Source organism: Prunus persica, chromosome G6 (assembly GCF_000346465.2).
Source record: "Prunus persica cultivar Lovell chromosome G6, Prunus_persica_NCBIv2, whole genome shotgun sequence".
In the NCBI taxonomy this organism is placed as follows: Eukaryota; Viridiplantae; Streptophyta; class Magnoliopsida; order Rosales; family Rosaceae; genus Prunus; species Prunus persica.
Genome location: NC_034014.1, coordinates 22,105,981 through 22,128,341, shown reverse-complemented (window position 1 = coordinate 22,128,341; position 22,361 = coordinate 22,105,981). Strand labels below are relative to the sequence as shown.

The following is a 22,361-nucleotide window of genomic DNA, read 5'->3' as shown; positions in this document are numbered from 1 at the left end:
CCCATAAACTTTAATGACTATTTATCTGCATCAGCTACCTATAACCTAATTTCTTCCAAAAAGTTGTGTGTGGTTTGCACGTAATCTGTTTGCTTGGTATTCGTTTTGAAGGATCACCTGCGAGGCATATATAGTTTTGTTTTATCATAAAAGTTAATGAAGTTGGTCATAAATGACACATTACAACAAAAAATTTAATTGGGTGACATTGCTTCAGTTTTTTTCTTCAAGTAGCACTTTCTAACAATTCAGGTGGCATTGGTAAAAGTTTTCCTTCCGATCAATACGTTGTGTAATTGTACCATATTCTGGGCTTGATAATGCAAGTTTCATTTTCATTGGCCAAAAATAATATAATGAAGCTCACATTTTGGCGGTAAAAAGTTGATAACGAATGTGATTCAAATAAGTAGAAAAAAAAATAAAAATAAAAGGGAATGTGATTTAAAATGAATGATGAAAACTGAGCATTTCGATTCGGGACATGTGAATGTGATTACACTATCATGATTGAAAAGAGCTCAATGAGTGGGTGAGTGAGAGTACAATGTCCTCTCACACACACAGATATACATACATACACATATATCTTTATATATACACACAGAGAGAGAGATAAGGATATGGCGTGATTAGGTAGGACTGCTCAGACCAACCGCAACAAGAAATCCCAGAAACAAAACTTGGTTAAAATGAAAACCCTTTAAATAATAAATGGTACGAAAAAGAAGAAGAAAAAGAAGTCTCAAATTTTCAAGGAAAGCGAAAGCCCAAAAAACCACAGCTGTAAATCCACGTTTTTTAGCAGGAACTGGATCCCATCTCCTCATATCTTGTGGGGTTGTTAATTTGTTTTTGTGGTGTTTTGCTGTTTGGGTTCCTTGTCCTCCTCCTCTGTTTGTGTAAATCTTTGTTTGTTTGTTGTGTGTGCAGTGCAGTAGTTGGTCTCCCAAATCGAGGTTGAGATTTATTCTCTTTTCATAGCTCCCTTTTCTTGCTTCTTTTGCCTCTGCATTTTCTCATTTGTCCATCCAAGTATCCATGTTCAGTCACCTCAAAAATCCCACTGCTACTTCTCACTGAATTAAACCTACTTCTATATAACTCTATATATACATATATTAACCTGTCATTCTGTTACTGATCCTCTAATTGCTTTTACAACACAATATATACACTTTTCACATCTATTAAATTGCCCCCCACACATTTTAGTCCCCCTCTCTCTCTCTCTCTCTCTCTCTCTCTCTCTCTCTCTCTCTCAAAACTCTCAAAACTCTCAAAGCTTCCTCTCCATTTCCACTTAAATGGCTTGCTTACACCATCACACAATTTCTCTTCTGTTTCTCTTGATTCTGAGCTCAACCCAGTTAACCCAGTTGAGATTCATGGCTGAAGGTAGAGCAATTCACAACAGGGTTGGCATTTCCCAGGTGGGTTTACAACTATATATTGATTACTCTTCATATACTAGTGCAATGCTTTCTCTTTGAACTTTCATCAAACACCTGTGAGTTTTAGAAGAATTCAATGCATTAAAAATTTGTCTTTCTGGTGTTTTTGTATGGTTGGGTAGGCAGGAAATGAAGAGAAGAAAGCGATTGTAAGAGGGCAGATAGGTTCAAGGCCTCCAAGGTGTGAGAGAAGGTGCAGTTCATGTGGGCACTGTGAGGCCATTCAAGTGCCTGCAAACCCCCAACTCAAATCAAGCAACAAAAACTCCTCTTCTGTTGCATCCACCATTGCTTATGCCAGAGGTGATGAAAACTCCAGCAACTACAAGCCCATGAGCTGGAAATGCAAATGTGGAAACTCCATCTTCAACCCCTGATCATGATGATTAACTTTTTGTAATTATAATTAATTATGGTTAATTTATAGGTTATGGAGCATAACCCATTTTTGGATCCTGTAAATGGAGCATAATTATGATCTTACTACCCCCAAAAAAAAAAAAAAAAAGTTTAAATATCGGTTCCTTTGGCCATGTAATTCCCCTGTTTTTATTAGCTCTGTCTGACATCTCTGATTAGCATATATACTTAATGCAAATATCATTGCTTGGAAGTTGGAGGCTTGGATTGGACCCTGATTTCTTTTTCTTTTTTTTCCTTTTTTCTGTTTTTTTTCTTCTTGATTTTTGTATGATGGAAAGTGACAATTACATTGCTACTGCGGCCTTGTTTTGTGCACAAAACTGATGATGAGAGATGAGAAAGGAGGAGATGGACAACGCAATGCAGGACATTTTTGCAAATTTGTGAGATTTTTACCTTTTCGCCACGCTACCGTTCCGTTGTTCCCAAGAATTAGACGTTGGAATTTACAGAGGTAACGTAGCGTAACAAAACACCCATTTACCACTTAAACTGCGATCTTTTTATGGCCAAAAGTGCACTTTGCATTTCCCAAGATGCTCTATTCCACTTTAACCATATTTTTGCTGACGTAAAATTTTGTAGTTAGTTTGCAACTAACAGCTTGTCCAAAAGGAGCTTTGGCCCCTTTGGCTTTCCTTTGAATTGTTAGCAATGATAAGAAATGTGTCATGCAACACGTCCATTACACTTGAGCTAATTTGTGCATAGTAACATGCTTAACATGGTTTATAATTATGTCGTGCTATATTTAGCATTAACATTTTAGACTATGTAAATGAATAGTAATTATGAGAATTAATTAACTTTTAATTTAGTGATATTTTTCATTTCTTATAATAACGTCTTGAGTTTCTAAGTTCATTACTCGCTTAGAATTTTTTATCACTCCATGGGAACCACAATGGCATGGACATTACTGTGAGAAAACACTTGGAGATAATAAAAAAGTCACAACTTTTTTTTTTTTTCTTCTGCAGTGGTCCTTCTTTCATCGAGAAAATAACACATACACACAGAGAAAATTAACAAATCATTCACGTAAAAAGAAAAGTTTTAATTTCTATGTGCGCAGCAGCAGCTTATCTTGTTTGGGCAAAAGCCTTGCCTTGAAACTCTATAATTCACGTGCAATTCAAAAATGAGATGAGAATGTTGGTTGGTGCAAACAATCACATTGAAACTTCTCCATCCCTCATTCATTCTCCCAAGTTTTTTGCGCTTTTTTTCATGTCACAACCACCAAACCCCAAAAAAAAAAAAAACACACACACATTGAAACTTCTCCATCCGTAGGGCATGGACAAAACGTCTTCCAACAATCAAAAGTTGCAGTAGGGATAGGCCGCTCCCCAGTCACTATCCATGGTAACTAGTGTAACAGCCTCTCCGTTAGGGCACTTTCATTTCATGGGATGGGGAGCAACGCAAGTTTAGGCCTGAAAGCGCAACCAAACACAATTCAAATCAGAATTGGGTAAGCATAAAATTATCTGGCATGGGGAACCCCCACTGCCACAATATTCTTAGATTCTCCGGTGGCAGGTGAACCGAGACACATCAATAGAAAAGACAATTTAGAGCAGAATAATAGCATAAAAGCTTCCTGGGTTTAGATCTTCAAATACAAATATACCATGCTACCGATGCGATGGAGGCAAGACAACCAAGCAGATGAATAAACTTCTAGGTTTGCATTAGGATCCCATTTGGGAATGAATTAAACATAATTTAGAAGGCATTTGGGATGAGCAAAAGTATTAGAAGAAAATCAAAATCTCTGCCTCAGTTTATTTCAAATCTATGGGATATTAAAATTAAAGTGATTTCCAAACTTAAATGATGTTATGTTTGTTAGTGCAATCAGCTTCTAAGTTGAAGAAGTGGTCCCCTGTGGATTGGAAAATAATTCAACTCTGTTTCGCTAGAATTGGACCTTTTTGGCCTCTTCCACAAAGGCAACACCCCCACTCTTATTCAATCCAAAGGCAAAGGGGTTGCATCTATTGATCCCCTTTTTCACCACAAATTGATATCGACGCCCTTTGTTTTTAAGAAATTTTTTTACTTGCTTAAAAAAGAGACTGGATTTATTCAGGTTCCCCAATAAGGGCCATCATCCTCTCCGCCCCTACTAAGACGAGAACTGCTACCAAGCAAGTGTTGGGAAGAGGAGGCATGAAGCTCAAGTGTTTCAAGCGATGGTGGTGTAGCTAGGGTAGTAATAAGGATAAACAAGTACTTCACAAGCTGGCAAGCAACCATCTCTGTAAACCGCACCGGAAGTGGCAGATACATTGGGGTTTTAGTCACCAACTTGCTGTGTCGGTGCCCAGATGAGGTAGATGAAAGTTAACTGTAACACAGCTTGAGATAGCACAGTAGCTCATGAATTAGCTTCATTTGGGATGAAACAAGGGGCTGGCTTTGCTCGAGTATAACCCACCTAGTTGTGAACTTGTGATCCAGGTCTTGGAGATGTTAACCCAACATTTGCTGGAGTTTTATTAGAGAAGTGATTCTCAGACTAGAAAACAGTTCAGTTTAACCTAACCAATAATTAAGGCCCCGCAGGGTGAGTGATATTGGCCTTGTAAGTTATAGTGCACTCGTTCGTGCTACTAAAACACATACAGCAATCAAATACAGACGGCCCCTTCAAGAAATAACAACATTAGCCATACACCAGGCTCATCAATCAAACTCAAAGTATCATATGAATATAACATACGCCACAGAACATCATCTTAGGCCTGACTGATCAGTTAGAAATAGATGAATCCCAACAAATGTTGGGGTGATAGCACTTCAAGAATTTGCAGAGGGACCGTGTATTCTATATGATACCCAAATTCTGGTTTACAGGTTAAAGGCAAGCACCACTACCAACAGTGTGGAGTTGTAATTATGCATGATGCATCATCTACAAACTTATCATTGGAGAAAGCCAAAGCCCTCAATCAAATCATTTGCAGGTGTATTATGAGCAATGAGGTTCTTGTTGTCTACACTATAACTCCCAGCTTACAGAGTAAGGAGACAATTCAAGGCACCATAAAGAGAAGGGATAAACAATCTTCTCTGAGATGAAAACAGTGCACGTATTGCACATTGTCCTCTTGAATTGAGTATTGAAATATTTACAGAGACGAAGAATTGACAGACTTTAAGGAAACAACTGAATACCAAAAGCTGGAAGATCAAGTGGCAATATTATCAGAATTATAGAAGCAAAAGCCAAGACAGACAAAAATTCCATTTAAGAAACGACCACCACCACCCTGAAATACTCTTTCGTTGACATTTGCAAGTGTTCCTTGTCCATAAACCCTAACATACAATAACATACTTTAGAAGTATTGATGACTTGTAAGTCTGCGAGACCATTGCGAAACTAAAGCACTCAAGAAAAGAGACTAAAATGAATGGTGGCAACCATTTCCTATGTTTGTGCGATCTTCTATCGTACTCAGTTCATCAATGGGGAAATCTTGTTTGTTGTGCATACCCACACATATATGCATAATGCGTAAGAATAAAAAAATTGAACTACCAACCATATTCAAACATTACTCATTCACCACATGCATCATATAACGCATTGAATATTTTCTGTAATGCAATATAATTTATTCAACATGATACAAAAAACAAAGAAAGAAAATAACATATCAGACATAGAAATGTATCGTCAACATCTATCTAGCCCATATAAAATGCCAAGGATACACAACAGCGCCAGGCAAATACTGAAAACAACTACCGTGTTTGCAAAATTTCGTTATAGAGTAACTATGGAGAGTTGTCAAAGGCATTTACACCAAGGATAGCAAAATGAACCTCGAATTCTCCATCTACTCCATCAGCTGCAGCTCACGATTGCATATCTATACTTACTGCTTCACCCACTGCCTCTCACAAAATCCTCAATGCTGTGACCACTGAATATTCTTAATATCAATTCCATCCCTCACCATCTCATAAAGCGGGCTCATATCCCTCAACTTCTTCACCTGCAGCACCGTCAGCTGAACTGCCCGGTCAATCTCTGCCTCCGTGGTGAACCGTCCAATCCCGAACCGAATCGAAGTATGAGCCATGTCCTCATCCACCCCCAAAGCCCTCAACACATACGAAGGCTCCAAACTCGCACTAGTACAGGCACTCCCACTCGACACGGCCACCTCCTTCAACCCCATTAACAAGCTCTCCCCTTCCACGTAAGCAAACGACAGATTCAAATTCCCAGGATACCGTCTCTCGGTGCTACCATTCACCACAACAAAATCAAGCTTTTCCCTAATCCCATTCAGCATTCGTTCCTGCAACTCTGTTATCCTCTTCTGATCATACTCCATCTCCTTCTTCGCAATCTCACACGCCGCACCAAACCCTACAACCAATGGCGTGGGCACGGTGCCACTTCGAATCCCCCTCTCTTGCCCACCTCCATTCATTTGGGGCTCGACCCGAATTCTCGGCCGCCGCCTCATATACAGAGCTCCAACCCCTTTCGGCCCATAAACCTTGTGCCCGGAAAGCGACATCAAACTCACATTCCATTTGTCCACTTCGATTGGGATCTTCCCAAGGGCCTGAGCAGCGTCGGTATGGAAAGGAATTTTGAATTCCTTGCAAATTTCCCCAATTTCCTCCATCGGCTGAATAACCCCAATCTCATTGTTCACCGCCATGACCGATACGAGCCCGGTATCGGGCCGAATCGCAGCGCGAAGCTCGTCGAGGTCTATAAGCCCATCGGACTTCACTGGAAGGTAGGTGACATCAAAACCTTCCTGCTGAAGATGACGGCACGAATCGAGAACGCACTTGTGCTCGGTCTGGGTGGTGATGACGTGGCGCTTCTTGTCTTTGTAGAAATGCATGACGCCCTTGACGGAGATGTTGTTGCACTCGGTGGCGCCGGAGGTGAAGACAATTTCTTTTGGGGAGGAGCCGATTAAATCGGCGATCTGGGCGCGGGCGGTTTCGACGGCCGAGTCGGACTCCCAGCCGTACATGTGGGTCCGGGAGTGGGGGTTGCCGTAGCGGGTGAGGTAGTAGGGGAGCATGGCGTCGACGACCCTGGGGTCCACCGGCGACGTGGCCTGCATGTCCAGGTACAGAGGCCTTCCGGAGATTTTGACGCCTTTCATTGAAATTCCATCTGCGTCTTCGTAGGGTTCTGCTACGGCGACGGCGGCGGCGGTGGAGAGTGCGCGGGCCAGGTGAGAGGCGGTTGATGTGGGTTTGGGGGTTAGGGTTTGGCGGAGAGCGGAAGCCAGAAGCTTCGAAGCCATTTTTTCGGGGTTTTTGCTTGGTTTGGTAGCGTTGTGATGAAGGAGCAAAGGAGAGAAAAGAACCACATTTTAGCGTAGGAAATTAAATTCACCGTTCTTCGATCTAGAGAAGGACACGTGGCAGCTTGTGAACCCCTTATAAACGCAGAAAACGACGTCGTAAAGTGTATATAAAAAGTTGAAGCTGTAAAGTGACCAGATTTGGGACACGTCCACTTGCCCTAAATAAATCACGCAAGCCAGGTGTTGTTTCCTTTTTATCAAATTGTGAAGGAAGGGAAAGGATAGCAAACCCACTCTCTCTCTCCCTCTCTTCTCCGTCACTATAACTTATTGGTTACATTGTCTCTATCCTTTAATCAAGAGTTCAAAGTTCCAACTTCCATTACCAGATTCCAGATCCAAATCTAGGTGGGAAGAAGAAACATTGAAGGCTCGCCAATAAAACCCATTGCTCTGATCTTGCATTTGTGTTGAGTTTCCATGGCTATGTGTATCTAAGTATATCTACCAACATTTCCAGTTTCTGCCATATTTCATTTTTGGTAACTTACCTACCTACACCAGAGAGAAAAAGGTTCACTTTTTGTCATTGGCAGAATCCAACGGCCTCCAACACTCTCTGGTATGTTTTTCTCTCTCTCTCTCTCTCTCTCTCTCTCTCTCTCTTGAGCATTCCTTCTTCTTTTTTACTTTGTGAAATTTCTCAAATGTTGCTGCTTGCAATCAGATTGGGCGGTGTGCTGTAAGAGCATGTTCAGATCTGGGTTGATGTTTTCAATGTCTTAGAATTTTGCTCTGTTTTTTGTTCTTTCAGTTTCTTTGGTTTCCCGTTCTGATATCTACACTAGTTGAACTGGGTTGGCTTTGTAATGTGAAAAAGATAATTGATTTGGTTACATAGTGATTACATCCAAGTGGGATTCCTTCACAATTTGGAAACTCTCATTGGTGATAACAACGTGAATAGCTTCCCATGTGAAAATGGATGACATTGATATATGAGGTTGCTTTTTGGGTTCTGGTCTAGTTGAATTCAGGGTTCCTGTCTAAGCACAATGCTGATATTTGGTTGGATCCGTAGGGTTGGATTCACATATTTACTGCTATACACTCACAATTTTATTTTATTCTATTTCCATCAGTTTCCAATGAACTTATATTTGTTGCACTGAGATTTGATGAAACTAAATTTACCTATTTTCAGCTTATGATTTGATGACACTAGGAAGAATTCGGTTTTAGTTTCCCCTTCTTTGAATACGGGTCGAGGAATTTAACAGAAGTAGAACTTTTATGCAGGTGTTGTAAAGAAAATATTTTTGTTGAGCCTTAAAGAGATTAGGCATGTTCAAGCTATCTCCTCGAAGGAACTCTAGATCTAAAGGTTTCAAGGTAAAACATGCTTTACAGCTATTTCTTTTGGCGGGTGTCTGCATCTGGCTAGCTTACCAAGTCAAGCAGTCTCATGGTAAGAAAGCAGAATTCAGGCAAAGCATAAAAGATGGGGATCAAATTGTTAAGTTAGGAAGAAAGGACCTCAAGCCTCTTGTGGAGGAAAGTGTCAATAGCAATGCAAGGGAAAAGGAGGAGGAAGAAGAAAACAAGCCTGAAGAGATCGATAATGTAGGGAGAGGCACTGGAGACGATGGGATAAGTGAAAATGATGAAAATAAAATTGAAGAAAGAACAGATGATAATGGTGTTTCAGTAGAAGAAGAGAAAGAAAGGGACACGAGCAAGGAGAATGAAAATGAAGAGAGCAAAGAGGATGAAAACGCCCAGAAGAAGAATGAAGACAATAAAGCCAAGGAGAGTGAGGAAAGCAGTGAGAAGGAAACTAAAGAGACCAAAGAGAAAGAAGGTGAAGAGAAGGAGAATGTAGAGACCAATGGGAAAGAAAGTGAAGAGAAGGAGCATGAAGAGACCAATGAGAAAGAAAGTGAACAGAAGGAGCATGAAGAGACCAAAGAGAAAGAAGCTGAACAGAAGGAGCATGAAGAGACCACAGAGAAAGAAAGTGAACAGAAGGAGAATGAGATCAAAGAGAAAGAAGGTGAACAGAAGGAGAATGTGGAGACCAAAGAGAAAGAAGGTGAACAGAAGGAGAGCGAAGTGACCAAAGAGAAAGAAAGTGAACAGAAGGATAATGAAGAGACCAAAGAGGACGGAAGTGAGGAGAAAGGAACATCAGAGGAGAGTCAGGGAGTGGATAATAAAGAGGGGGAAGAACACATTGAGACAGATAATAAAGAAAACGAGGCTGAAGAGAAGGAAGGTGATAAGATTGAGCAACTAATTTTATCTGATGATCGGGTTCGAGATGGAGGTGAAAAAAATGATGAGGGGGCAAGAGAAGAGCCTTACAAGGCTGATGATGCTTCCAGTGCCGTGGCCCATGAAACTCAGAATGCGACAGCAAATAATGGACAAGATGGTGGTAACAAGAGTAATCACTCAGAACCAGAGAACGGTTCCACGCCTAACTCAACTGAGCAGGAGAAAGTCGATGCTAAGAAAGAGGACTCTGCACAGCAAAATGTTGTATTAGAGCAACCCGAGAAATCTGATGTACCTGCCAACAGCGAGCAACAAGACTCAAGCACCACAGCTTCCACTAAAACTGAGAATGGAGAGGCAACTAAGGGAGTATCTACAGATACTTCTAGTAATTCTGAATCTGTTGTGTCGGATAGTCAGATTGTCCACTCCAATACATCTACAGAAACAGAAAATAGTTATGCACCTTTAGCCATGAGCATTGTTCAGACTCAAAAGTTCAGCAGTGACACTGAGGTAGAAGGGACACAGGAAAGTACACTATCTCAAAAAACAAACGACAATGAAGATGGTGGCCAAAAGCAAGAAGCTGATTTTTCTAATCCTTCATTCCAACAAGAGAAAAATGCACCCTCAAACGCACATAACAAATCTGATGCGGGCCAGACTGTAAATGACAGTGCTGTTCCAAACAACATGAATGAAAACGCAAATGGCAACGACAACACAGATGCAGGCCAGAAGGAATTAGTTGACTCTTCTGATTCTTCAGTATCCCAAGACAAAGAGGAGTCTTCAAACACAAATAATAATGCGGAGGCTAGACAGAACGAGAATGAGAATGTTCTTCAAAGCAAGACCGATGACAATGCAGATGTAGGCCAAAGGGAAAATGAAGGTGCAGGCGGAGAAGAATCTGGTAATGCGCAGAAGGAGAGTGAAGATTCCTCGAACACTGACGAAAATACTAATGAGAGCCAGAATGTTACAGTTGATTCTTCACATTCATCGATCCTTGAAGAAGAGAATGAGGCTCGTATAGACCTGGAAACTCTGCCAGAAAGCAAAATCGAAACTCATACCAATGATGATACGGCTGCAGAGTAGAAATTGTAATAAGTTGATCGTTCATTCCACAACCGTTTATATCATTTTGTTTTCATCTTTTTGTTCAGAGGTGATTAGGCAAAACTGTAAGGTTCATTGCTCATTGTACTTGAGAAGTTGTAAGATCCAAGGTTTGAAATTACATAATTCCTGTGATGTTCCATTCTTACATGCTGTTGTTCCTCTTACTCTTTCTTTGTCTGACCTGTCTTACTCTCTCTTCTTCTGAACTTTGGCTTTCCCCAAAAGGATAACTGATTTTCCTTTATTGCTTGGTATAGCGAGAGAATGTGTTTAGATTTAGAACGTCAAATCTTACATCGATTCTTCCGAAGTTTTGAATTTCCTTTATTGTAGCCTCCATACTATAACGTTAAAATGAACATGGTATTTCTCAACAACAAAAAAATCATCAAAATCTTTCTTTAGGAAGAAAAAAACAATTTAATCAAACACAGATGAATGGACGTTAGAAACATATAGAGGAAAAGTAATTCAAATTTTCACAATCTACATTTTTTTTACCTTTATTACTGCTCTAATTTGGGAAAATAACACCAACCATGTGATATGAACAAACAAAAATTGGAACCGGGTTTATGGAGTTACTCTTCAACTCTTTGCCAACTCAACAAAAAATAGGCTCAAATTCACAACTGAACAACAGTAAAATAGAACTGCAGCTAGACCCATTAAACTCACGTTAATAAGGTTTACTTCCTAGTAATTAGCTCTTATCCTAAGAGCTAACTCCACCTCCTCCTTTCTAGCATTTATCATAGCAAGCTAATAACAATTCAACAACCAGAAAACTTTCTATGGGTGGGCTAGTGAATGTGGGGATGGGGAACCCCCGAATTGAAGATTGTGGGTATGAATACAAGGATGAGAAAAAATGCTTAATGGAGATAAGGATGGGAATGGCATATCCACCCCCACTTCGACCCATTGCATCCCTAATTATTAGGCATCTACTTACCAAAACACAGATATTATATAATAAATATCATCAACGTTTTGGAGTTTTTATCTGCATGTACTTAAACATCAAATTTTCTTCCAATATTTTCATCACTTACAAGTTACAACGTAGTTTCACTTGGGAAGGTGTGCGGCACATTAATGGGTGTGAATAGAAAATGCCATAAGAATTCTCCACATTCCAAATCACACTAGATACTTTAAGCTAGAAAAGGTAAAAACAATATCTCATAATCTTATTTATGGGTTTCAATGTTTACAGAAAAACATAACACAACTTGCCACAAGGATTTTGATCCAGAATTCATAATGTGAAACAAGTGCAGCCAATTCATATCCAATGAAATCCAAGGTAGTCTAATGAATCTGTCTAACATGAAAAACATGGACGAGAGTTATTCCAAATTGCGTCTCTTTGAAGTATCCCAAAAGCTAGCCTAGTGGTGCTCGTGCTTCTTTTCAAAAAGACCATTCGGACCTGAACACCAATGAAAAACATATCAGATATTCGAGCAATACTAAATCCAGGCAATTCTTCTTAATAAAAAACGAAACCTCATTAACAAGTATAATTCAAAATAATTAAGCTTCAACATAACAATATCCTCAAAACATAGATTTTAAAATCCAATGTAAACTTCCATCCAGAATTGATGCAAGACCTTAACCTTAGTGCCTACACTTCTAAGACATGGTAGGCTATCAACAATAATTTAGCCTAATAGCCCCAGCCCAAGATGCAGCTGTAGCATTATTATCAACCGTTTGAGGTTAAATACACCAATATGATATTACTTATCCGACTCATCTTTCGGAAAAGCAGTTTCAAAACGGAATAACTCATATCTTTCCTTGTGCCCACAAACCCCCATCGATTTTTAAAATCCAGTTCTAGTATCAAAATCAACTTGTGGCCGCATCACACTCTCTAGGTACAGCATTGGTTCTTGTTCAGATTACCAAAATGCATCTAAGGTCATGAAAAAAAATTAAAACATGCTCCCTCCATTGGCTGAACTACCTAGAGTGCTGTTCTTCATGACACATACTGATTAATAGTCAATGAAAACCAAAATAATGGCTAAGATCGAATCCATCATCGACAATAAATATGCTGGAACACTCTATCCAATGTTTATTACATGAAACAACAATGCAAATCTAACCAATCTTTCTCAGAAAAGAAAACAGCGAGCTAATGATGTTCAGAATCATACCCCATGGGAACTCCTTATTGCGGATGTGTAAATATGGGTACGGCTGCAAACACAGGCAACAGATAACACGGATCACTATCAGATGAAAAAAAGGTAAAGGAATATAGCATACCACGGAATGTGAAATGCAAAAATTAATATCACAAAAAAAATTTAAAACATAAAATACAAGGAAAGGTAGGCAGCTCCACATCGAGCAGCAAAATACAGAACAAAAATAAATCCCAAGGCTTAAGAAGAAAGCTCACAGGAGGCTCGTCGTAGTGAGGATGAGGCTTTGACAGGACAACAAACGCGAAAATAGTGCATGAAGCAATGCCTAAGTAAGTAATCTTCTCCCACTTGGCCGTCTCATCTGAAAAGGAGAAATAGAAAATAGATAAACACAGTTCAAAAACATTAAAAACATAGAAACTTTGAATTTCATATTACAAATCAAGATAAGTCTCAAGGTTTGAAATTCCATCAAATTCAAACAACGCGTAGATGAGATCCCAAAATTTATTACATCTCATTATCACACATTTCCAAATCAATCAATTTTATTGAACAAAACATAAGATAAAAAACCCAAACCTAAGGAACAATAGCGAAAGCCCTAATATGCAACCATAGCTCCAATGTCAATTAAGCTATCAGATCAAAATTTTAAAATAAAATAAAAATAAATAAAAAGAGGTCTTTGAAGATCAAAAACTAAATAAGCGCATAATTGCGAATGTATATGTCTGCGCGCCGGAGAGAGAGAGAGAGAGAGAGAGAGAGAGAGATTACGGGCATCGTCGTGAGCAGCAGAGGAGGAGAAGGAACGCTTTGGAGGAGCAGAGGATCGGGAGCCACTGCGCAAGGCGGTTCGAAGGGCAGCAGATCGGACCATCGACATCGCCATTTCTTAGCAAAACTCTCTTTCGATCGACAAGTGAAAATGTGAATCCCTTTTGCCCTTTGTGTCAGAAATGTATAGAGGAAATTAGAAACTACAACAAGAAGCCCATTAACAAGGCCCATTTTTCAAAGCCACACTCACACACCAATTTCTAATCACGGCCAGTTTACTATTTACAACATGTTTTGATACCGCTTGAATAAAAAAAGTAGTTTTTATAATTTATAATAAATATTTTTTTTTAATCAAAGGAATTTATATTAAATATTTTTATCGTCGGTTTTATGGAAAAGAAAATGAATCTCCGTATTTTTATAATATTACTGTCACATTTATAATTAATTCTTATAAATACTATTAGTCCAGCATGCATGTATTGAACTTTAATTATGTTTGTAAGGATGACACATACATATATGTATATATATATAGTTATTCCCTCTTTTAGATGTCCACATGTTATTTTCGTGGGGATAGTATTGTAAATAAGAAAGAAAGTAGAAAGGAATAGTAAAAAATACATAACGTCAGTACGATAATAACGTCTGAATATCCGCATAAAAGAATTTATATGTGTATAATTAATGCGGTGCTAATTTTCGATTTGGGTGAAATTGAGGACCACAAAATTAAACAATTCGATTAAATTGTAGACTAAGTCCAAGGGAAAAGTTAGCGATACATTAAATTACTTGGTTAACAGATGATCAGACAATGACTCTGTTAAGCCTGCGCTAGAAGCCTTTCCTTGTCTCTACGCACATTCTCTTGTACGGCTTCTAGAGCCTCCTTCATCTCGTATAGAACCTCCATGCTAAGGCTTTCCCTTGGTGCATAAAACCAGTCAGGCTTCGGTTTCTCCATTATTGCCCTCCTCATCTTCTTCCCTAGTTTCTTCACAAGCCCCACATTTTCAATAAGATCAGAGTGGGTTTTGTTAAGATCATGCAGAATTGGATCTTGTCCTGCAGCCTCATTAGAGCTGGTGCTGGCATCTGGGTTCTCAGAACAACGAAGCCTGTTAAACACAAAGTGGACATTAGGGTGGCCAAATGAAAATGCCTTCCCTCCAATGGAGAAGATGATAATGGCAACTTCAACGGCACACATGGTGCAGAGTTCACTAGCCTTCTTGAAGAGGCCAGATCGGCGCTTGGAGAACGCAACATGCCGAGCACTTTCAGTCTCGATCAACTGCATTTGAGTCTTCTTGCGGCCCATGTTCAGCATTCTCACTCTAGCTAACAGAAACTATGAAAAAAGCAGCCAAAACCTAGTTTTACTTGGATGGGAATGAGAAGCTTTTAGGACGAACATGGTTATTTATAGGGCATGCAGGCGTAACCAACTTGTAAATATATTAAATTCTATATTTTTTTGATTGGTTATGAGTATATCTTTCCATATATACCTTGGTAGTATGAAACCTATGAGAAAAATTTATCATCTTTGACTACATTGAAATTGCCAAATATCGTAATTCTTCGTTATTGGCATACCAAAATATTCATCTCACTCGTAAACTACACATAATTGGGATTTAAATTTCAGAACAAACTACCAAAATTATCTATACGAAGAGAAAAGGATGAGAAATTGGGTAATTCAAAATAGCTCTGACCCACATTCAGAGTGACCCAACTAGTTGTAACAAAAGCATGCATGGGACACACAGAGAAATAAATTTAAAAGGCACAACAAGTTAGATGATCAATCTTGACCTCCATTTATAAATTAGAATGAGCAATTAGGCATATCATCTTTGCATATTTATGTATTACTTTTTTATTAGAGAGGTATATACAATGTGATATGACTAGCGTTTTTGAAATTAAATAGTCACGTATACAACATTTTCAACGTGAAAAGAAAATAAAGAAAAACTTTAGCGATAAAATTTTTTTGGTAGTGCCAAATTAGTTTTATATTCTTAGTCAACCGGAATATAACATCAGGAGTCTAAATTCTAAAAACTGAAGGGCATAGAAATACTGAATACGAAAAGAAATAAGTTAAAAAAGCATATGAGAAAATAGATTATATTGGATGAATTTTATTATTCCTTTTCCCCCAGTTGTACATACGGATGGGGAGATTGATTAAATCATATAAATCAACACAATGATAGAACATTCCCACAAAAACCACTTCTCTAAGTAGAGATTAAGAAGTGATATTAATGGCCATTTCCATGGACATTCGGATCAACGGAAGCATGCCCAGCTGCGTCAGCTCCAGGGAAGTAGTCCGAGAGAATTCGGCAGGATTCTCAGCTGAGGAGATGAAGAAGTCTTGACTGGAAGCTCCTTCTTTCTCTTGAGTAATCTGTCCTGAACTTCCCCAAGAGCTCCCTTTAACCTATACAACTCTTTCAAACTAAGCGTATATCAACTGGTCACTTGATCAATTATTAGGCCCTCGGTTCTCCATATCTACTTGAATCTGTCCTCTCATTTCTTCTCGATCGACCTCCCAAGTGCTTAAGCAGATCACAGTTCTTCCCATATTATCTTGTTTAGAGTCACACAAACCATCCTCCATTGTTCTGCACAGGCAAATACAGATAAAACCTATTAAGTAGAGGGGACGTCAGAAATATAAATATTTAGATCGTAGTCAGAGAGGCTAATATGGTTGCGGATCAGTTAGCAAAAAAAGGACACAATTATAACAACTCGTGTGTTTGGTTTAGTCGTTTCCCTTTGGATGTCCTTGCTAGAGTTTATTTTTATTTGTATGGTCTTAGGATCCCTACGGGATCTAACTTTTAATGTATTTCAGTTTTCATAAAAAAAGAAAAAAAAAAGAAAAAAGATACTATTAGTAGACAATCTCAACAGTGCTCAATATAAAGTACTGTGTTTTTGTTATGATAGACAGGAAGGACGAACCTGGGTCGAAAGGAGACGAGGGGAGAGACACAAGCAGATCACAATGAAGATCCAAGGGATTAGGAGATTGGACAAATAGCTTGAAGGAGCTGTACAAACTACAAGGGGCCCTTGAGAAAGTTGAGAACAAATTACTCAAGCCAAAGGAGGAGCTTCTAGCCAAATCTTCTTCATCCTCAGCTGAAAACTCAGCCCAATTGTCTCTCCTCCCTGGAACTGACCCAACTGGGGTACTTCTTCTATTGATCCCTAATGGTCATTGGACTAATTAAGTGAGCTGATGACTTTACAACTTCCAAAATGTTCTCTTTTGATATATACAATTGAATGTAACATACAGTACAACATTAACAAATAAACAAGAATATATATATATATATATGTTGTATAAATTGAAGAAATAATAAAGAGAAACATAAGAGATTTATACCAGAACTTAGAACTGAATGGTTGGGACAGTGGCTCTGGAATCTGTAATGCACTCCATGTAGGGAGTTACCATCTCGTGCGCTGGGCACGAAATGAAGAGATGCAATAGATGGTGGAGTGGTCACCTGGTTTTATAGCAGTAGGGAGACCAAAAATGGAAAAGTAAATTTAGGTTTTACCCATAAAAAAACTTTCACTTTTGGAAAAAGCCAAAGCTTTTTCAAAAAAGACAGAAAAACCTCTCAACTTTCAAACCAAAGACATGCAAATGTAAAGGATTCCTTAGGAAATCAAAAAAAAAATAAGGGCAATTTTATCTATTTTGGCTTCTTTTAAAAATTTTCTCTCTCCTTTGGGCTTTTCCAAAGTCTCCCAAATGGAAACATGTTTGCCAAAAATGCAAAATGTGAAAACTAGGGCTCTCACTCCTGAGGCCCAAGAGGATAAATGATAAGAAATAGTATTTTTTTTGTTTGATTTTTCAATTATTAAAGAAAAGTGGTATTTCGAGGGGCAGGGGTAAAGATTTTCGTATCTTATGTTTGATTTTTCCCTTTAACGACATTGCTTGTATGTCTTTTTTTCTTTAATAAAGAGAAGCATTAACAACTAGAACTTAATAATGAACAATGCATGTGAGATATATAGATCGATAAAGGCGCCGTCAAGTAAAAAAAAGGAAAATTCAAAAAAATATCGAATCTCCAAACTCGATCGAAATAAATTCTACTAAATTAGCTTACCGATAGATAAATCACAACTTAGCATGCTATCACAAATTAGTTTAGGTATGATATATAGCATCTCCAACCTGTAATAATGTCAACCAAATGGTTGCTGCTTATCCCTAATGCAAGAAAAGATTTTTCAATGGTGGATGAACCAAAGTCTAAAGTCTTTTTAATAACACAAGGACTAAATAACTTGACGTATTATTCAATTTGAATTTGCTTGTAGCCAGGTTGAACAAAACTACGGAGCCTTTCTTTGAAAGTCAAACATTTTGCCGTACTACAACAAATGTGAGGCTAAAAAGAAGCAAAAATATAATTTTCAATATAAATTTTAAAAAAAAATAATTTATTGTAGACGCAACATAGTTTCATGAGTGCATATTGTAGATGTTTTTGGATTCCATATTACAAATTCTTGGTGTAGTCTCGGATTTCAAAAACACTGTAATTGGAAATACAAATGGATTTTTCCATAATTAAGGTTGTGCATGCATCCAAAAAGAATCAGATCTAACGACCTAGATATGCTCTGTATATTCTTGGTGTAATCATATCCCAGAACATTTTTTTGGAAATAATCAAATTAAATATATATGGTATAGATGTATTTGGAATTTTTTTGCATAAATAGCATTGTAAAATTTCCTTATCTCTCAACTTACCTTTTAAACATTTACCCAAAAACTTACCTTCCAAATCTAAATTCTATATTGGGCACACCAACTCTTTTACCAACTTCTGTTGTTATTAACCGAAGAGAAAAATGACATGGCAATCCATATCGTGTGCCACATTATCTTTTTTTTGTGGTCGAAAATCTATTTTAATTTTTTACAATGTTCCTAAATGTAACTTCTTTTTTTTATGTATTTCATCAGGTGGATCAATTTTCACTCTCCATGTTATCCATTGAACTCAACCCTACACCACCTAAACACCTTCCACCACCACATGTCTCTGTTGTCTCTTTGTATTCTACAATAAAATGGAGAAAATAACATATAGGAGATTAACAGCTACCTCTTTGAGATTAGAGATTAGCCAAGAAGTCTGTCGATTCCCAAATGGTGTTACGTTTACTTGGTTTGTGCTTCTGTTAATGGTGGGTAGCGTCCGATTCTCACTCCAAACTGGAATCGGTACTATTCATCTAATTTGATTTTGACCAAAAAAATATATGATTCGGTGCAATCCGGTTTGCCCATAAGCTGGTTCAGTTTATATTTTTTTGGATGAATTTTTTATTTTTTATTTTTTACAAAACTCAACTAAAATTTTATTTTTTGACTTAAAAATTCACAAATGATTCAATTTCATGCAAAGGGAGATGATTGGGCCTAGAAAAGATAGGTGATTTGAAGTTGGACTAGGAGAAAGATTTGTTATGGGCTTAGAAATTTAGCATTGGGCTCAAATATTTTATTAAAATACATAGCCGGTCCAATTCTACATAGTCTGGTTTTTTCACTATAAGAATCGTACCAGAAATCGAACAAAATTGGTCAAATCCGGTTTTTTGTCAACCCGATTTTTTCCATTTTTTCTATCCAATTTGGTTCAGTTTTCCCACTTGAATGCCCACCCCTAGTGTATGTACTATTTCTCTTCTTTGATTTGCAGTCCAAAATATGGTTGGAAGAATACGTTTGGTTGTCTTTCAAAAAATTACCATCAAATTTACTCTTTAATTAAAAATAAATAAAATAAGATAATAGGACACTGTGTTAAGTTTAACCGATGAACGATGGAGATGACTCTTGAATATATAAACATATAAATTTTAACTAAATAAAGCAAATATGACATGGATTGTTGTCATTTGGAACATCAGTCGATTTACTTAGTAAAAGAGTTATTGCATGTAGTGCTACTGATATTAACAAATGTATAACCTATATAAAATGTTATATGAATATTTTGAATCTTTGAAAACAAGTATGTGTCACATCAAGATTTGAATGTTAACTATGACTTAAAGCATAGTAAGTAAGTGCATTAATCATTGAATAATTAAATTGTAATCCTAACTCAATAGGATAAATGTAATGAAAATGATCATTTATATTTGATGTATGGTCTAAGTAATTGTAATTTGAATCCGATAATTCAAATATAAATCGGACTCCAATATGATATATTATAGACTATAGGTGAATATAATCTGATGAGGGATCTACTAGCCAGTTATCGCATAAGCACTCGTCCTCAAGACCAAGAGAGTCAACAATATCTTCCCTTGTCCAACCCCCACGCGACAACACCATAGACAGCAACCTCACGCGCCACCCCACACCTGCCTCATCCTCGCTGTCCCCCATCAAGTGGAGCCCGCCGCTCTTCTCAATCTTCCCATCACAGCCGTCCATCATCATCATCTCCCTAACCTCCTCCTCTGCCCAACCGCCCTCCCTCAACCTCCAAAACACCTCCTCCAAACACCCACCCAAGCACTCATCCCCACTCCACCACCCACTCGTCTCCCCACGCGCCACCACCTCGCTCCAAAAATCAATCCTTCGCGTCTTCTTGGGGGCCCACACGGGCACGTGTGCGAACCCAAACTCTTGACAAAAAAACCGGGTGACGTCACAGCTCAGAACAGTAACGTTCTCCGCGTCAACGTACAAAACCGGATTTCCCGCCACGCCCGGCCTCGACGGAACATAGCAGTTCCGGTGCACCGGCACGAGAACCGGCGCTTTCTCCAGCAGCTGCTTGGCCACGGCAGCATGATCTTGATCGCCTGGAGGGGGCTTGGCCCCCCACGACTGGCACCAGAGGCTTCCGCCAGAGACTCGGCGGAGGACGCTGAAGGACGGGAGGCTGAGGAGGATGCGGAGCTGCTGGAGGGAGGAGGAACGCCAGTTGGGGAAGGTGGGGCCCACGGGGAGGCCTTCCTGGAGAATGGCGCGGAGGTCGGGCGGGAAGGCGAAGTCGAAGGTGGCTTCGATGGAGGCGAGCTCTGGGTCGGTGAGGCCTTGCTCGACTGGGATGTTGAGTGGTGAAGATTTGAGGTGGTTTATGAGGGACTTGGCGTAGGCGGCGAAGGAGAAGCAGACGAGGGGCTGTTTGGTAGTTGTAGTCACTATGGAGTTGGGTTTTGGGGGCTTGCTGTGGGTGTGGTTGTTGGTTGTTGTTGGTGCCATTAAATTGAGATAATATTTTGATGGCGGTGATGAAGATCTGAGATGGTTTTTTTTTTATTATTATTATTTTGATTTTAGTTTAATTTGACCTGGTTTGGTGGTCCAGGTTGGGAAGAGGAAGAAGAAGGTGGGAAAGATGCATTTTGTGATGACCAACTGTTCGACGAAAGAGGCAGTGGAGGAGGAAGCGAATAAAATCCGTGTGAGAAAACATACCAAGTGAAAATGAGAGAGTTTTGACAGTCCTTGGCAGAAGTATATCTGAATCAGGACTCACGTGTTAGTTTCGTCGACATTCTTTATGTAATGAAAAATCATTTCTTCTGTGTGTGCATATAGAATAACTTGAGCGACTATCGCTAGCACAGCTTATTCGAATTATAATTTTCATGACCACAGAATTCAATATAATCAACATAAATTTAATTAATCTATCCAAATTAATCCAATTCAAATAGCTTTGTTATTTACTTTTTGTAGAGTGAACTGCATCTCCAATTTGTTACTTTTCCTACTTCTTTGGTCCCCTGGATAAAACTATAAGATTTGTAAGCAATCTAAGGGTAGATTTTGATGGAATGGTTTGGATGTTGACAACAAGGCTATATTAGTTAAGGAAATAAATCATCAAGCACTGAATACAATGTATTTAAATTGAATTTGAGATAACCACATGTAATGTAACATTTTGAATCAGTTAAAATGAGTAAATACAATGGACCATTTGAAATCCACTTGTTTTACTTTTAAATGTAACAAAAGTTGAATACGAGTTGGTTCTCCCACTAGATTGGTTGTTTTACTACTCCCTTATCGTTTTGCAAAAAGATCTTTTGAAATTCTTCTTGACTGGGTATTTAGTTCTAATACATTCAAAGCATGTTACAACTAAAATCTAGGTGATCAATTAATTTTGAAATTTCAGATGCCCCATTAGTGTAGTGATAAGGAGTTTTGTTTCCACTCAACTGGTCCTGAGTTCGAGGGCTGGCATTCTAGCTATTGACAACAACAAAGAATCTTGAAATCAATTATTTTATGAAGAAAAAAAAATCACATCCTTTTCACGAAAGCAAAATACATAAGGTCTTCAGTATAACGTGACAAATTCTCCTTTTGACTTGAGTGTTGAACTCATTTTCAAACTGCGGCCAGATTTTATGCTAACTATAGCGCCACGGTAGTTGGTCTAATGTTTTATATTCGTTATGAATACCTTCTAGACTGCTGGACCTTAACACGTAGATACGACGTATTTGCATTTGTTGTATCATACGGCAATATCAACTTTCTCTTATTCTATGTATAATATATACACATCAAAAGAAGACTTCTGTATCAATATATGCAAAACAAAGGCTTATCAGCCATGACGTGCACTGTGCACAATCCACAGTTTCTTTAAAACCCAGCATCAGGCCGAGTAATGCTTGTCTCTCCCTGCTTTAACCAAGCAAATCTTGTCAGGGACAATAATGCATGTTCTAATTCATTCTTTATCGCATATAATTCA

General features: G+C 38.5%; 6 protein-coding genes across 6 annotated transcripts; 2 read left to right on the top strand and 4 right to left on the bottom strand.

Annotated features, from left to right (window-relative positions):
* On the top strand, positions 869-1,944 carry LOC18772166 (EPIDERMAL PATTERNING FACTOR-like protein 2). Its single transcript, XM_007207213.2, has 2 exons — positions 869-1,433; positions 1,577-1,944. Exons 1-2 carry the CDS (start codon positions 1,308-1,310, stop codon positions 1,829-1,831), a joined length of 381 nt encoding a protein of 126 aa, XP_007207275.2. The 5' UTR covers positions 869-1,307; the 3' UTR covers positions 1,832-1,944.
* On the bottom strand, positions 5,437-7,236 carry LOC18774398 (cysteine desulfurase, mitochondrial). The gene has a single exon (XM_007205109.2). The coding sequence runs from the start codon at positions 7,175-7,177 to the stop codon at positions 5,804-5,806; it is 1,374 nt and encodes a 457-aa protein (XP_007205171.1). The 5' UTR covers positions 7,178-7,236; the 3' UTR covers positions 5,437-5,803.
* Positions 7,432-10,735, top strand: LOC109949807 (myb-like protein X). The gene is made up of 2 exons (XM_020566322.1): positions 7,432-7,802; positions 8,480-10,735. The coding sequence occupies exon 2, from the start codon at positions 8,525-8,527 to the stop codon at positions 10,562-10,564; it is 2,040 nt and encodes a 679-aa protein (XP_020421911.1). The 5' UTR covers positions 7,432-7,802; positions 8,480-8,524; the 3' UTR covers positions 10,565-10,735.
* On the bottom strand, positions 11,750-13,731 carry LOC18773925 (cytochrome c oxidase subunit 6a, mitochondrial). The gene is made up of 4 exons (XM_007207447.2): positions 13,537-13,731; positions 13,011-13,117; positions 12,763-12,805; positions 11,750-12,023 (listed from the first exon to the last, which is right to left on the bottom strand). The coding sequence occupies exons 1-4, from the start codon at positions 13,649-13,651 to the stop codon at positions 11,983-11,985; spliced, it is 306 nt and encodes a 101-aa protein (XP_007207509.1). The 5' UTR covers positions 13,652-13,731; the 3' UTR covers positions 11,750-11,982.
* LOC18773516 (agamous-like MADS-box protein AGL61) lies at positions 14,372-14,869 on the bottom strand. The gene has a single exon (XM_007206949.1). It carries the CDS (start codon positions 14,867-14,869, stop codon positions 14,372-14,374), a length of 498 nt encoding a protein of 165 aa, XP_007207011.1.
* On the bottom strand, positions 19,660-21,220 carry LOC18774087. The gene has a single exon (XM_020565351.1). The coding sequence runs from the start codon at positions 20,846-20,848 to the stop codon at positions 19,847-19,849; it is 1,002 nt and encodes a 333-aa protein (XP_020420940.1). The 5' UTR covers positions 20,849-21,220; the 3' UTR covers positions 19,660-19,846.

Coding starts and splice junctions, on each gene's coding strand:
- LOC109949807 (XM_020566322.1), top strand. CDS start 8,525: ATGTTCAAGCTATCTCCTCGAAGGAACTCTAGATCTAAAGGTTTCAAG.
- LOC18773925 (XM_007207447.2), bottom strand. CDS start 13,651: ATGGCGATGTCGATGGTCCGATCTGCTGCCCTTCGAACCGCCTTGCGC. Junction 13,118..13,536: donor TGCTGCTCACGACGATGCCC/GTAATCTCTCTC, acceptor TCTCCTTTTCAG/ATGAGACGGCCAAGTGGGAG. Junction 12,024..12,762: donor CAATAAGGAGTTCCCATGGG/GTATGATTCTGA, acceptor ATTGGTGTTCAG/GTCCGAATGGTCTTTTTGAA.
- LOC18772166 (XM_007207213.2), top strand. CDS start 1,308: ATGGCTTGCTTACACCATCACACAATTTCTCTTCTGTTTCTCTTGATT. Junction 1,434..1,576: donor ACAGGGTTGGCATTTCCCAG/GTGGGTTTACAA, acceptor ATGGTTGGGTAG/GCAGGAAATGAAGAGAAGAA.
- LOC18773516 (XM_007206949.1), bottom strand. CDS start 14,869: ATGGGCCGCAAGAAGACTCAAATGCAGTTGATCGAGACTGAAAGTGCT.
- LOC18774087 (XM_020565351.1), bottom strand. CDS start 20,848: ATGGCACCAACAACAACCAACAACCACACCCACAGCAAGCCCCCAAAA.
- LOC18774398 (XM_007205109.2), bottom strand. CDS start 7,177: ATGGCTTCGAAGCTTCTGGCTTCCGCTCTCCGCCAAACCCTAACCCCC.